At 45.0% G+C, this 16015-nt stretch overlaps 1 protein-coding gene across 4 annotated transcripts in view; it reads left to right on the top strand.

The window, feature by feature from the left end:
* GRHL2 (grainyhead like transcription factor 2) overlaps nucleotides 1–16015 on the top strand; it is a 138063-nt gene that overhangs the window by 84248 nt on the left and 37800 nt on the right. For all 4 annotated transcript variants that reach the window (XM_036031317.1, XM_028533921.2, XM_036031316.1 and 1 more), the window contains exon 8: nucleotides 3505–3599. In XM_036031317.1, the coding sequence (XP_035887210.1) occupies nucleotides 3505–3599 (95 nt within the window). The remainder of the gene's footprint in view (nucleotides 1–3504; nucleotides 3600–16015) is intronic.

Genomic DNA, 16015 nt, shown 5'->3' on the forward strand with positions numbered 1-16015 from the left:
AGTTAGAATAATAAGTTAACTAAAGTATATGATTGTCTAATCACTCTGCTGTACATCTGAAACTAATACAAAATAATAGTGAATATAAACCTATAAGTGAAGAAAAAATTTTAATTTAAAAATATAATAATAAGTTAGCATGTTTTGCATACCAATTTGGAAAGAAGCAGGAACTTAATACACTGTCATTTTTAATATAAATTTTTTCCATATTTCCAGGAATAATTTGATGAAATGAATTAAAGCCTTAAAAATATACTTGCTTTTGACCTATAAATTTTACTTCTGAGAATATATCTTAATGAAAAAGTGAAATATATATGAATATTTAGTCATAAAGATATTGAAGTGATATTTAAGGTATAGTAAGGTACTAGACATCATTTAAGTAACCAGCAAGAGCAACATCAAGTTATGGCACTTCGTTTTAATCTAATATAATGGTATTTGGCCCTTAAGAGTATTTTTCACATGTTTATTTATTGACATGAAAAGATGCTAAAGATGGCCCTGACTAGTGTGGCTCAGTGGGTTGGGTGTCGTCCCACAAACCAGAAGGTCACTGTTTTGATTCCCGGTCATGGCCTGTGTCTGAGCTGCGGGCCAGGTCCCGGTGGATGTGCAAGAGGCAGCAGGTTGATTACATCAGTGTTTCCTTCCCTCTCTCTCTCCCTCCTTCCCCTCCCGCTTAAAACAAACAAACAAACAAACAAACAAATAAAATATTTTAAAAATATGCTGAAAATCTATTGAGAGAAAAAAGCAATTAAAAATAATTGTTACATGATTTTGTACAAATATTTACAAATTTTGGAGAAAAGGAGACAGAGACCAAGATAGGAAAAATGAAGTATATACAGATGTCTTTTCAGTAGCTGTTTGTGGGTGAGTAGATTGTTGGTGCTTTTAAATAGTTTTATTTGTTCATGGCCTCTGACTTTCCTGTGGTGAACTTACAAGCTTTTATAGCAAAGTGTGTTTGCTTTATTTAAAATGTAAAGATTATAGTTTTGCTTCAAAGTGTCCCTTGGGAAACCAGTAGAAACCTAGACAAAGAGCTTGAACCCACAGTTTAAATAAGGGCACGTGGGTGGGCTGTCCCGGAAGGGAAGAGATGCTTGAACTCATAACTGGTAGAACAAATGCAAATATAACATCACCACTTTGTACCCATGGGATTGGCTCCAAAAGTAGAAGTTTGGGGAGAAAGAGAGGAAATAGAATTTTTGTTGGGGTCTAGAGAGTGAGTGAGTCAGGAGCGCCTTTCTGGAGGGCACCTCCGAGTAGGTTTAACCATCAATCGGGGCCCAGAAATGAGGAGTTTATTTAAAAAACAAAAACAAAATCAAACTCTCTTTGTTCTATCATGGATTATTTTAAATTTGTTATTTTTATGGACTTTATTTTACTATTTGTATTGTGGGTGGAAGAAGCCAATAGGATTACTACCCTCAACCTGAGTCACAAAAGAGAAGGAGTTGTATTTAAAGATTTTTATTTATTTGTTTTCAGAGAGAGGGTAAGGGAGGGAGAAGAGAGGGAGAAAAACATCAATGTGTGGTTGCCTCTCATGTGCCCCCTACTGGGAACCTGGCCCGCAACCCAAGTATGTGTCCTGACTGGGGATAGAACTGGTGACCCTTTGGTTTGCAGGCTGGCACTCAATCCACTGAGCCATACCGGCCAGGGTAGAAGGAGTTGTATTAATAAGAAAAAGTAATTACAATTTTGGTAAAGGTTGACATGAACTTAGATTCTGTGACAAATGAGTAGTAAACAGCTGAAAATGATTACACATGCGAACTTCAGGGGGGCAGACTTCAACATTTTAAAGCATTTACGTAGAGAACTTGTTAGGGCCTGGAGAAGCCACCAGCCCTCAGTGATGAGGTGACTTAACAGAACAGGAAGAGGAAACAACCATTTGACAGGAACATGGCGGATCTCGTGGACAACAGGCACTTTACTCATCCTGGGAGTCAGTCGTAGTGGCGAACTCCTATCCTAACTCAGAATGGACAATTTTAACAGGAGTCATACACAAATAGACCCAATATCATTATAATTGAGCCTCCCTCTGACCCCCCTTGTGAGGGGCAGTGTGAATGCACAGAGTCGTGTGCAGGACCTAACTGTGAAGGGCATGATAGGTTGTGGTGAAATATTTAGCCTTATAAAAACTATAAAAAGCACATGATCACAGTTTCATTTCAGGCAAGTAGTTGTGGAGGCTTAGAGAGAAAGAAAGCCTGTGACTAGGTGATCAATTTGTGGATAAACCAGGCCTCAGAGGAAAGAATATGGGTTTTACCGTGATGCCAGCCCAGCAGGACATGAGCAATGTTTGTTTAGTACACAAAGGACAGAATTAAGGCAGGATGTCATTTCTAAGGAGGCCGGAAGAAGCGGGGGACCCCGGATGGTAAGTAAGCGTAAGCTAGAAACCTCAGGAAGCAGTGAGCTCTGGAACCCCGTGTCCAGGCCAGAAGACCAGCAGAGGCGGAGACAGCGGAGGCAGTGAGTGATGAGGGGGTTGATCACAGGTCTGTCTGTGGTACCAGGAGCTGGAGACCATCCAAAGGCCCGCTCTGAGGAGAGGGGATAAACGGTGGTTGGAGGTCCCCCTGGAACTCTGCACAGCTGCAGTTAGAAAGAGGTGTGTAGTCAACTCTGGAAAAGTCCAGAGTGAGGCTTGCCAGATGAAATACAGGGTGCTCAATTAAATTTGATTTTTTTTTATTAGAAAAAACAAATAACGTTAAGGGTGAGTATATCCCAAATATTTCCTGGGTCTGACAGCCCTACCCATAGCACAGCCCAGTCGGTGAAAATGAACGCTATGCATACGGGCGAACCAACACAACTTATCACAATACGTAGCAAACACATTAAGAGCTGCTGCATCTGTGAGGGTGGGTGATGGGGATAAAGCGCGATAAGCAAATGCTCCATGAATAAAGGGATGGAGGGCCTTAAATGAGCAGGTGATGATAGCGAGCTGAGTGTGATCGCCTCAACTTTCCGTACCCAAGTCCAAAAAGAAGTTAAAAAAAAAAAGGTTTTCCAGCCCTGTGCTGGAATTTCCACCACCGAAGTCCTGAGGACACTGCCCGGCGGATACAGAGAATATTCTGCTCTGCAGAACAGTCCCCACGGACTGCTCTGGCCCTCCCAGAAAACTCAGCAGCAGGAAAGTGGGCAGGAGAAGGAATGGGCTGGTGACAAGGGACTCGGGAGAAAAAGAATAACTTTATAAACCTAGTGAAAAATGGAACTAATGAACAGATCAGGAACATGTCTTCACCTCGATTTAGTCTTTTAATAGAGGAACGTGTTTGCGTCCTTGGAAGTGTTAGTAAGAACATATCAGCAAGCATAACTCCTTAACTGTTGCCATAGAAACAACTAGAAGCAGAGGCGAAGTGTCAGTTTCCCCAGTAAAAAAGTGACATGTTGCTGAGTTAACTTTCATTTTTAAACCCGTTTTCTATTTTAATGTTGCAGCGGATTACAAGGAGAGCTTTAACACGATTGGAAACATCGAAGAGATTGCATACAATGCTGTTTCCTTCACCTGGGACGTGAACGAGGAGGCGAAGGTGAGTAAGAAAGCAGCATTGATTCACTGTTCGGATCTTTTAAGTAACGTGTCCTTTCTCTGCAGGTGACTTTTCTTTTCTTTTCCTTTTTTTTAAATAAAAGCCTTTATAGGTAGGGAAAGATCTGTTAACTTGAGCCAGAACAAAAAGAAATGAACCTCTTATCTTTCTCTAGAAGTCACAAACATCCAATTCTGTTCAGCTCAATTGCCTTTTGGGGGGTGAGGAAGAAAAGGGCGCATGTGTTCCTATGTGGCCTTCTGCAGAATGCTCTGAGACCCACGGCCCTCCCGAGCCTCAGGCTCCACACGTGAGCCCGTGGGGCTGGCCCAGCATGGGCCAGGAGGCCTTTTCTCCCTGCACTGTGGATCTTCCTACAGCCCTGTCTAACTGCAGCCTCCTTCAGAGGGAGAGAGGTGTTCAGCGTGATGTTTTCATAGGCAAGTGACTGGGAAGTCTCCTGACCCCATGAGCCCTTCCAAGTGTAGCCTGGTTGAGCCAACAGTAGGAGGCAGGGCTGCAGATCTCCGAACTTCCCTCCCCGTGGTGTGCTCCCTGTGACCTTGGGCCATTTTTTCCCTTATTGACTGCTTGAGCTCTTCCTACTCCTCCCTGGTGTCAGTAGGGTTAAAAAGGGCAGCAGTAACTCTCCAGCAAGGAGTGTGTACCCTGAGGACAGACATCCACCTTGTTGCCCCTGTGAAAAAGGGAAACTTTCTGATACTCGATTTGCTTTCTGGCCACGGGTCCCTTTGAGTTTATGAAAACTCCCAACTTTTCTGCCGGGCACTTTCTTTTCTGTGTTGCATAGCTTCTGATTCTCGGTCTTTATTTTGCACCAAAGAGAAGGTTCCAGATGAAACCTCAGTTTGTTTTGTACTTCGGGTGTGGGCGTTAACAAAACTCTGTCTTCAGACTAATGGAAAGGTCAATGTAAACAACTCCCTTCAATGCGTTATTGTCTTCGAGCTGGGGGAAGGCTGGGTGAGAAGGAAACTGGATTGGAGTTTGTGGGCCGGACTTACGGAAGATGAATTGCTCAGTGTCTCATTTCACTCAGGTATTAAACAATTGAAATGAAACTGGCTTTAGGCCCAAGGAAGGTGACTTAAATGGACACACAGCAACAGCACAGAGCAGCCTGGAGCGGGCTGCCGGGGCTCAGGTGCCCCACGGAGCGAAGCAGGCCTTGCGAGGGTGGGCTGTCAGGCCCCACACAGAACTGTAGGGGAGTTGGTCTTCTCCGTCTGGTTCAAGTTCCTTGCCCAGAGCCCTGTTTCCCTTCCTGCCCCTTCCCTGCAGAGGCTAGGTTCCTGGGCTGGAACAAGAAAAGGGTCTGTGCAAGGCCCAGTGGGGCTGGGGTTAGAGTCCTCAGTGAGTCACCTCATCTCTCTGAGCCTCACTCAGTTCCCTTAACTCAAAACAAAATGAAACAAAACAAACTTTCCCAAGTCACTCTGCCACAGCAAGTGTGGTGCTGGGGGTGTGATGTGTGGAAATCAGTGCCCTGGGGGAGGGAGGGTGACCCAGGGACTACAGAGCAAGTGTGAGGAGTGGGCGGCAGGCCCCCCACAGGTCCCTGGGGAGATCGTGGGGTCCCAGCATTGGAAGGGCTTGTCAGCGTAAATGTGAGCTGCTGTGGGAGCCCTAACTTCATCATTGTGCAATCTGTGGTGACGAGCACTCCTGGGTGAAGGCCCTCGCCGTTCTGTGTCCATAGGGGGACCCTTTAAAGAAAATGCCACAGCTGGAGGGGCTGCTTGAATGATGGAGGCTCTGAGAGGCAACAGCAAGGTCCTGACTTGGGGTTGAGCCGACCTGACTTTCAGCCTAGTTAAGACAATACCACTCCTTATCCAAAGGCAGAATTTCACTTTTCTTATTTCAGTGTGTTTGTGCACGTGCACTGTCCCCGCATGACGAATTCAAACTCACGTGAGCTTTGACAACCGGCAGTGTTTGCTTCTTGTAGCAAAATGTGTTTGTCTCTTTAATATATATGTTTTAGTTACTATTGCTTGATGGCTGCAGTAGTAGGCAGTCTGAGTTAACCAATAAACAATACAAAATAATTTCAAATAATTTCCCTCAAACGACTGGAAGGGCTTTTAAAGAAAAACCATAAAAGATAAATCGTTAGTGAGGGCAAGATTTTTTTTCAACTAGCAGAGCCTAAGGTATTTCTTTAACATATCACTGATGTTATAATTAGCAAAAAATGGAATCATGTGGTTGAGAAAAAGTTTAACAAAGCAAGAAGTAAAGGCAACTCTCTCATAGGGGACTTGTTTGCGATTTTCATACGATGGACATAGAAGCGGTTGAATTTGCTCTCTGGTTCCTGCCGGTGACATCCTCACAGAAACCCTTCGCAGGCGTCAGGGCTGGGGCCCCACTCCGTGCCACGTGGTGGTTTGGTTCCTGTGGCCGGAGGACACAAATCTGTGGCCTGGAGCCTTCATGTGGTCCACAGAATGTGCGTGTATATGTCAAGCATTTATGTACTTTTATTTCAATGTTTAACTTTTTGCTCACATTTAGCAATCAGGAGATCTTTATGATTGCAATCTAGGTGTCTAGATTCTTTTGGATAATTAAAGAATCTGGCAACCACGAGCCCAAGTGCTTGCAAGGCCATGAGTGGTTCCCGTGGGGGACTGGCTATTCTCTCGAAAGCCTTTGCTAGCCTTCTCCATTCTGGAACTTTCTCTGCCCAGCCCTGGTAGGCATTTGAATTTCCGTGCCCGAACCATGCCCTCTCAGGCAGCTGAATATGCAGCTGACACCTTCACTGGTTTTCAGTACTGGGGAGCATAGTGACTCACGGGAGGTGGCTGCAGTGGAGACAGGGGCCCGGGACCCCTGCCCGCAGTCCCTGGCTCCTTCGGCCAGGCCTTTGGCAGCCACAAGCCCAGGTGTTTGCAAGGCCAGGTTGGGCTTGGGTTGGCACCGTTAAAGAGAGTGGCTGTGACATGCTTTCGAATGTCCACAAGAGTGGTATACCTTAATCTTTGAAGATGTTTTATAAAAACACCAGAAATCACTGGGGATCAAATGTCATATCAACAAGTTGTACAATACCACTTCAGGGTTAAAAGGAGATTTCTTTTCTGTAAGACCAGCTTCGGAGATGGCAGGGTCACGAGAAACACTACAAATAAACTTCAAGACACAGCAGCATTGTTCGAGAAAAGCACACGTCTTCCCTAGACGGCAATGTTTAACTACAGTTTTTATTCAGATATTTAAGTCTTGGTACATGTATTTAAAAAACTAGCAAACAACAGTCCAGTATTGCATCTCTTACTACATATGTAGAATCGTGAGCTAATGATAAGGTGACAGATTTTTCCAGAGCACGGTTTTACTTTTGTTGTTGTTGCTGCTGACCTACATTTTCCTTCTCCCTCTTGTTGACCATGAGCGGAAGAGAGGAAAGGATGTGCCGTTCTCATTGTTTAGTTTAACTAGAGGCAAAAGTCTGACTAGGGAAAGTGTTAAAACAATTAACATGCAGTTTGGGACTTAACTCCTGATTTCTAGTATCGATTGCCGCGGGATTCTGGCAGAACTGTTACTGAGTTCTTCCCCCCGGACCGGTTTTGCTGGTTGTGCTGAGGTGTCCTTCTGCACAGTGACAGAGTGAGCAAGCGGCAGAACTAGTCCTCAGCGTCTGTGCAGTCTGGGCGCTTGTGTAATGTGAACAGGTGTCCCTGGGTCCCTGGGAATGACTCAGGTGACTTCTAGGAGGGTAAGGCTGTGAGTCCCTGTCCACCTGTCACAGCCTGGAAATTGATGGGGCTGAGGCAGCAGGTGCTACAGAGGGAAGTGCACTGAAATGGGGTTCAGGCACCCAGGCAGTCTTCCTGGCACCGGGAGAGCCGGCTTTGCGACTTCTGCCGTCTGAGCTTCACTTTCCTCAGCTGGAAGGGGAGCAGGGATTATTAAAAAAACAGATGATTGAAGTCAATGGATATTATTAAGGTCCCATCCACATGATTCTAGTAGCCAGACTGCTGTGCTACATTCTTTCATATGACTCCCATTTAGAAGGCTATTTCAGTTTTTCTTTCTTCCCGTAGCCATCACTGGTAGCCAAACCTACAAAGCAGAGTTATTGGTGGCTAATCCCCAAGATGAGGAAGTCCCACGCAGACCCTACTGAGTTACTGAAGAGCAGTGAGATCAGATTCCTGGCACCTGGTGCTTCTGTCTTTCTCTGGGCGATGACATCATCCCCCCACCCACCCCACCGGAGCAGGAGCACAGCAAACCCTGATCAGAGGCTCCCCTTTCTCCCAGATTTCTAAGGAGATTCTTGAAACTGGGCCACCTATTTTTGTCCGGTGCCTTTTCTCTCTGCACTGTGATTTCAGGATGAAACCAACCTCAGTGTGCTATGCAGGTCCCTTCCATGTGACCACGGAGAATGACTTGAGCATTAAGACGCTCCTTGGTACTTTGAGGAGCAAATCTCCTTTTTGTGCCTTTTCACTGGACCGCCATACCAGTTTCCCCCTATTTCTTTGCTTTACCTATTTCTATACAGCCAAGCTTTTGGAATGCTCTAGAGTTGGTGAAAATGCTCCCCCTCCCTTATTTACCAGCCCCTCTAAATCATCAAGCACACAAAGAAATCCACTACTGGCCCATCCCTTCTGTCTCTAAGATGGTTTTAAAAATCTATTGCGATTCAGATATATGAAATTTTTTCTCCTGTGGGTTACTCTTTGCTGCCTTCTAGCCTGGCACCTCTGCCTGCAGAAGCAGAGCCATTGCCCGCTGTGGGGAGGCCTACCCGGCCCCTCCTTCCCAGCTCTGTGCTGAGCTGTAGGAAGGGCTTTGGGGGTTGCCTGGTGCCACCCTCTGCTTTCATGTTCAGTGGTGCACACTCATCCTGCATTTAGGGACTTGGGGGGAACTTTCAGAAAGGAATCTGTTGCAATTTTTAGAAAGAGTTAAGGACTCATATAAGGCATATGTATATTTTCATTCCTATTAACAAATTTTTGGTGTGAGATTGGGGGTGGACAAGACTGACACCTGACTGGGTTGGCATGGGGAGCAGAGAGGCCACGAGATGTCATGGGTCATTTTCCTGTGCCTCCCACATTCTGATTCCACTAAGGATCACCTTTCTATACATCTCTGGCACTGCACGATTCCACAAGTGCAAAGGTGGGCCTTGAACCCACGTCCATCTGAGTCCAGAGTCCATGGTCTTAGCCATCCCAATACAGGAAAATATTCAATTTTTTTAAAGGCCAAAGGATGCTATGGTTTTCCTTCTCAAAGATGTCTATAGGGTGCTACACCTATAGTTGCAGAAAGAAGGAAAACAAATGAACAGTCCCATTTTCTTGAGCAAAGCTGTTTAATCAAGTCACCCTGCTTTTGCCACCCTCTGTCTCCGCTGTCCCTACCCAGATGGCGTCACTGACCCAACACTGCAAGCACACGGGTCTCGCCCTGTCCACGTCTTTGGTTTCCCTACTGCATTTTCTGTTGATACCGTACATGTCATTGACCAGCGTGGATTTGGGCATGAGGACTTTGAGGATTCCTTGTCATGTTCAACTGTGTGTGTATGTTAGCCTAACATTAGCGATCTCACTGGCACAATCACTACCTCACTCTGCATTAATTGAAGATCAGTACACTTTCTCATGTTGTAAAATGTCAGTGCTTTCTTCTCCATGTCTTGACACATTAATTCTCCATCCCCCACTTATCTCTAGCTCCTTTCCGTGGTGTTCAGATTTTTAGTTTACACTCATTTAGATAATTTTCATACACTTTTCTTTTATGCTTTTTTTCCTGCTGTGAACAGTGAAGACTGTTCCTTGCTCTTTTGCTGCAATGCCATGCAGGAAGTACAGCACGAAAAAATTCAAAGCGAGAACAATGATTGTTATCAGGGAAAATGAAAGTTGTAGAAGGCACACAGTGGCTCTCGGCTCTGTGTTTACGACTTCAGAAGTCCAGCAAACAAGCTGCATTCATCACGCCAGTAAATTGGAAGCAATGTTTACATATAGCAATATTTACTTTATAAATAGATGCCTCGAACTTTGGGTCCCTTTGGGTGCTTTAAATAAATTGGATTTACAAAAGAGATTTCATGTAATTTTTGACATTGTAAGAAAATGCAAGGTGAGGGAACACATGGTGATATTTCCCCTGGGCCCCATTTTCCTTAAAGTTTTACTTTATTTTCCTTACACTGTTGCCTTTGTGGCTGATTTTGCTCTGATATGGAGAGATACCATGGAACATCTGAGACCCGGTGTGAGGTCTGGAGACATGGGTGTGTAAGATGGGTCAGCCAGACGAACAGGAGAATACGGGTGAAAGTTGGGAATGGAATGCCCTCTTCTGTGTGTTTAGGTTTATCCTAAAGGAAGCAAGTGAAGTTGCTGCGATGCCGTGGCACAGCCCCATGGCTGCCCTGGACACAGGATGTTGGGTGTGGCTCCCATTATGACTTGCTTCATGCTGTGGGACATCACTAGAGCCATTGTATAGGATTGCTGGCTTTCCCCATACAGTGTCCAGACCAGCCCTCTCTCTTCCCGGTGCTGTCTTTTCACGGTACAGTCCATGGCCAGCAAGTCAGATTAGCTTTTTCCCCGATCAGCTGCTAATGAACAGAAAAAACACAGCCCCTCTGTCCTCATTATTTCAGTTTTAGTCACTCAAAAAATGGGAGGGCAGTGCTCTGATTATGACCTACGAAAGGCAGTAAATTGGACAAAATAAAGGTGTTCTAACCTTCTTGAACATTGCGAATTATTCAGTCTCTTGGGGTGGAAAATAAGGTTATGCTCATTGAAAGGCTGACTTGAAATTCAGTACCAAGTCATGGCGAATCTAACAAATTGTCCTAAATGTATTATTTCACTCCCTCCTTCCTTTTCTCTCTCTTTCAACATTTCTTTTTGCCCTAAAATATTTCATCAGCTTTTATTGGGCTCCCCCTGTGTGTCAAGCATGATGCCTCAGAACATTACAGTTTCGTAGGCTTAAAAATCATGCCTTCCAAGAGGATGTTTCTAAATGGACTGCGTTGTCCTTCTGCCCAATTCCAGTGCTGGATGCCAGGGAGAAGAGAAGATACACAAATAATTGATTTGCAGGATGGAAAAAGAAACCAGCCCTAGCCAGGAGGTTCAGTTGGTTGGAGCGTCATCCTGTGTACCAAAAGGGTTGTGTGTTCGATCCCCCATCAGATCGTGTAAGGGAGGCAACCAATTATTGTTTCTTTATTGTTTCTTTCTTTCTCTCTCTCTTTCTCTCTCTCTCCCCCCTCTCTCCCCACCCCTCTCTCTTGTTCTCTGTCCCACCACTCTCTCAAATCCATTTAAAAAGACATACCCTCAGGTAAGGATTAAACAGGGAAAGAGACCAAAGGACAAGCCACAGGAGACCGTGCACCTGATGCCCATTGGTTCCTGACCCAGCTCATCCTCTCTTGCTCCCCGGGGGAGTCCTAGTTTTGCTCATGAAAAAATCTAGGATGAAATGGGGTTGACATTACTGATTCAAAAAGAGTTACACTCCACTCTTGCTGAAGTAGGACCCCATTTTAAACAGGGTTTCTTATGGAAGGCTGGAGAATAATCTAGAGCATCTTCTATGGTCTCAAGAGTAAAGAAAAGGCTGGGGGAGGCTCCTGGAAAGGGTCTTAAAAGGTCAAGATACACGCCGTGAAGCAGGGCAAATGGCGTTTTTATGTGTTTGCTGGGGCGTGGCGTGGGTTATGGAAGCTTTAAAAGGGAAAGATAAACATTTGCTGGAGTCTTTGGTATTGAACTTAAACAAAGCCATGCCTTTGTTCCAGTTTTATAAGGTAATGGATGGCAGGAAGGGCTATAAAGCCATAGTTAATTCATATATAGAAGGAGTAATCTTTGGAAGGCATCTCGCTAATAAGATATCAACAGCTTGATCTTTTGTTGGAACGTACGTAGAGTATCCATGGTTTCTGACCTGAATCCTGCTTAGGGGTCTGTAACTCACATGCATGAACTGTTGTGTGCACGCAGAGAATTAGACTACAGGCTTGGATTTCATAGACCAACGGTGTGTGTTAGTGTGCACCATGGTTAATGTTTGTTGAGCAATACCATACCCCAGGCACCCTGCCAGATGTTTTTTAAACATTACTCAGTATTCATATTTTCCAGTGGATATAATTTTTCATGGAATTAATGAAGAATGAGAAAAGCCCAGAGAGGTTAGCAAGCTTAACCAAGGTTGACAGCTCATGCATAGCAGAGCCGGAATTCCCACCCTGGGCTGTCTGAGCATGTGCTCTTTCCAAACTGACTTTTTATATTGGGAGGATCTAGTAGTAATATCTTCTACATTATCTCTGGCAAAAGGGCAATCATTCCTTTGAAGTTTTATGCCTGCTGCTATCATGCTCTAGGCCAGGCAGTGGGAACTAATGGACAGATAGCCAGGTGGAGTATCTGCTCTCAGAACATTTTGGCTGGGCGGGGGCCTGAGACATAGCTGTAAATCACTGTCGTAATGAGGTAGAAAATGACAGTGACTCTAATAAACATAAAGTGCTAAGAGACTTCTGGAGAGAGAAACTCTATTTATTTAAAAATTTTACTAATCCAATCCAATTGCCCTGAGTTAATCCAATTAACTCAGTAGGTTGAGCATCACCCTGCAAACTGAAAGGTCACTGGTTTGATTCTCAGTCAGGGTGCATGACTGGGTTGCACGCCAGGTCCCAAGTTGGGGCGTGCGAGAGGCAACCAATTGATGTTTCTCTCTGCACATCAATGTTTCTCTTCCTCTCTTTCTCCCTCCCTTCCCCTCTAAATAAATAAATGAATAAACAAACAAAAAAATAAATAAATAAAGTCTTTTTTAAAAAGACTAATACAATTAACATCACATACCCTTCACCTAGGAGGACTTATTAATATTTTGCCAGATTTGTCTCTCTTCTTCTTCTTCTTCTTCTTATTTTTGTTCTTCTTCTTGTTCTTGTTCTCCTTCTTGTGCTTGTTCTTCTTGTTCTTCTTTTCTTCATTTCTTCTTCTTCTCCTGCTCTCTGTCTCTCTCCACACACACACACACACACACACACACACACACACCCCTATCCTTCACTTCTAAATATTTCAGCATGTAGAGAGGTCACTTTTCTGTGGGATCAGGGAAAACAAGGAAGGATGTGGCCTATTGGCATGTCTTAAGGGTCAGGTACAATTTAGACTTGCAGATGTTGGGAAGAGGAGCAAACCAAGTGGAAGAACATGTGCTTGGAGGTTCAGAGAGAGCAGAGCATAGGAGCCAGGGGACTGTGCGGGGCAGCAGGGCAGGTAGAGAGCTGTTCGTGAAGAGGGGCTGATGGAAGTCACGAGAAGGGATAAGGTTGCCACAGAGAGAACTGGAGGGTAGGCAAAGAGGGGTAAGGGTGGGACTTTAGACCCACCCTACTTAGGGAATGTGGAGGAAGAGGAACCAGAGAATGAAGAGGTGGTTAGGAAGGAGAGTAGAAAAGAAGGCTCGGGGAGAAGAGGTGGAGGCGGAGGAGGAGGAACTGGCCAAGGAAGTCAGTGTTGTAGGCAGTGGTGCCTCCTAGCCCGGGCCTCCCCCTGCAGCGTCAGCCTCAATGTGGACATTGTTAGGAATGCAAAGACACGGACCGCCCGCCTTAAATCTACAGAACTGGAAACTCTGGGGGTAGGGCCCTGTAATCTATGTATTAACAAGATGCACACTAAATCTGAGAACCCCTGCTTATAAAGATGCTACTGAGAAAGCTGACTTTGAAGAAAGCAATTTTAGAATAGCGAAGACAAAAGTCAGATTAAAATTGTCAGTGTCGTGGCCTGTTCACTGCCAGGAATTTGTGTGTACACGTGCGCACAGAACCTGTGCTGACAGACATGCACCGCGTCACTGTTCGTGAGATGAAATGCTATATGACATATATAAATATATAAAAAGACTGGGAAAAAACCTAATGTTAAAGAAACTGCTACTCCATATTTTATGGATTTTTTTTAATCCTCACCTGAGGATATTTTTTAAAATTGATTTTAAAGAGAGAGGCAGGAAGACGGGGGGACAGAAATATTGATGTGAGCGAGAAACATCGATTAGTTGTCTCCCATACACTCTCCAACCAGGGATCAAACCCACAACCTAGGTATGTGCCCTGACCAGGAATCAAGCCTGCAACCTTGTTGGTGTACGGAACGATGCTCCAACCAACTCAGCCACTGGTCAGGGCTTCACAGCTCTTTAAAAAAAGAAAAAGGAAGAGCTATCTTCAAAATTTGTCCAAGCAAGATGCAGAATTGTGTGTTTACTATGCTATCATTTACACAAAAGACAAAAGGAATGTGTATTTCATAGCCTGTTTCTAGAGGAACATGGAAGAAACCGAAGGACACTCGAGAAACTGGAGGTTGATGGGGAACAGTGTAGGGCAGGGTGAGATTTCAGTTCACCCTTTTGTGCCTTTTGAATTTTGTGTCACAGTTAGGTATTACAAACTCAACACCAACTTGAAGTATTAAATATGAACAGAAAAGGTTTAAAATAACAACAAATGATCAGAAAGTGTAGTGAGTGAATCTTTTAGTCTAGGCTTAAATTCTTCCTCTATGGGAGCTCATTATTTACGAAACAGCCCAACCTGTTGTTACGCAATGTCCAAATTCTTCCTTCTGAGGTCCTGTTTCACAAGATCTGTTCACAAGATCACAGATGACAGAGCAGGTGGCAGAATCCCACAGTCTGAGGAGCAATGAAGTCCTGCCTGAGACGTTTCTCCCTGCTCTTCCCTCCATAAAGCCCGGACTCCCCCCCTCTAAAAGTGTTGGACAGAGAAAGATTTTATGTTTTCTCCTTAAATATTTGTTTGCTCAAATTAACGTGAATCATAACTAACCTACATTGGAGTCCTTTGGCCTCAGAAAAGGCCTCAGGAGAGAACCCAGATAGGAGGCTATTGTCGTGGTCCCACGACAAGGAGAGCTTGAACTGGGGGACCAGGGACAGGAAGGATGCTAGCCTCGCAAGAGCATTTGCAGAGGTGAAAGGCATAACCGTGCCATCAGCGGGGGTGGGGGATGGGGGGGGCGGGGTGAGGAAGAGCTTGGAGTCCAAGAGTAGGACCAGCTGGATGACTAGGTAACTAAGAAGACAGAGACCATGGACGAGAGGTTTTCATGACTCTTTACAGTTTAAAGCATGATCATTTTAAAGTGTCACAGTACCAAGGTAAGCATTGTATAACTACTTAAAAGATGAGGCAAATGAGGCCCAGAAAGGTTAACAAGTCCAAAGTCATAGTGCTAGTATTTGTACCAGGCACAGACCTTTTTCGAGCCTCTTGTATGTTTTTTTCTTGCTGTGCTTTCTTCTCATGTTGCCCTCCAGTTTCAGAGAGAGTCTTTCATTTGTGAGTCGATCTCATTTCATCCCTGCCTCTGAGGCTCAGAGCTCCCGCAGCTCCTCCTTTCTGCAGCCTCTCACGGACTTCCTCTCTTACAGCGCGAACACCTTTCCTGTCTTGGAAGAACGCCTCCACTGGGCCCAGCTGTGCATGGCCCATGCTCCCATCCATCCCTCCTCCCTCTGCCCGGCGGCCAGCTGAGCTGCTTCCTCTCCATCTTCATGTCCCGTCTCATGAGCCCCAGAAGTGTAGTTTCCTATCTTCCCTCCATTCATCTGGCCTTGGACACAAACCCTTTTTCCTTATGAACTTGGTGGCCTTTTCTCAGTCCTCTCTCTCCTTGTCCTCCCTGCAACTTGGATGTCAGATGCTGTAGCCACAGTTCTATCTGCCCTTGGCCTCCATGATACCCACCTGACCTCTTCAAATGTCCATTATTTGACAACAGTGATATAAGCACCGTGGTTGGCCTCCTCCCTCACCAGTGTCCCTTTTCAGGCTTTTTCAGAACCTCCCAACACAAACCCTCCTTTCCCAGTAGGCTATTGCTTTCTTCTAGCTCAGCGCTCCTACAGGAAATCTTCCCTGGCTGACTTATTGTGCTTTCTCCTTTTCATCACGTTCTTACAGCAAGTGTAGCCTGGGATATTCAACTCACTGTCGAACTATACACACTATACCACAGTGAAAACTGTCACAGCCTTCCCTGTTCTGTAAGGACAGGGTCCTGCCATGGGCTTCTGTATCTCCCATAGCATCTCTCTGTCAGTGTCTTCCATGGCGCGTGCATGTGTGTGCAGCTGGACCATGTACCGCTATCTATCCTTTCTTGTATCTATACCTATCTATTTGGTGTTCAATTTATAGTTGTTGATATACAGGCAGGTAACATTTTTTTAGTGTAGATCTGGTCAGAGCAGCAAACCCCACTGTACTATCTTGACAAGTTCAGCTACTCAAAGCATTCTCAACTCTTAAGAGGTTT

This window comes from Phyllostomus discolor, chromosome 7, assembly GCF_004126475.2.
Source record: "Phyllostomus discolor isolate MPI-MPIP mPhyDis1 chromosome 7, mPhyDis1.pri.v3, whole genome shotgun sequence".
In the NCBI taxonomy this organism is placed as follows: Eukaryota; Metazoa; Chordata; class Mammalia; order Chiroptera; family Phyllostomidae; genus Phyllostomus; species Phyllostomus discolor.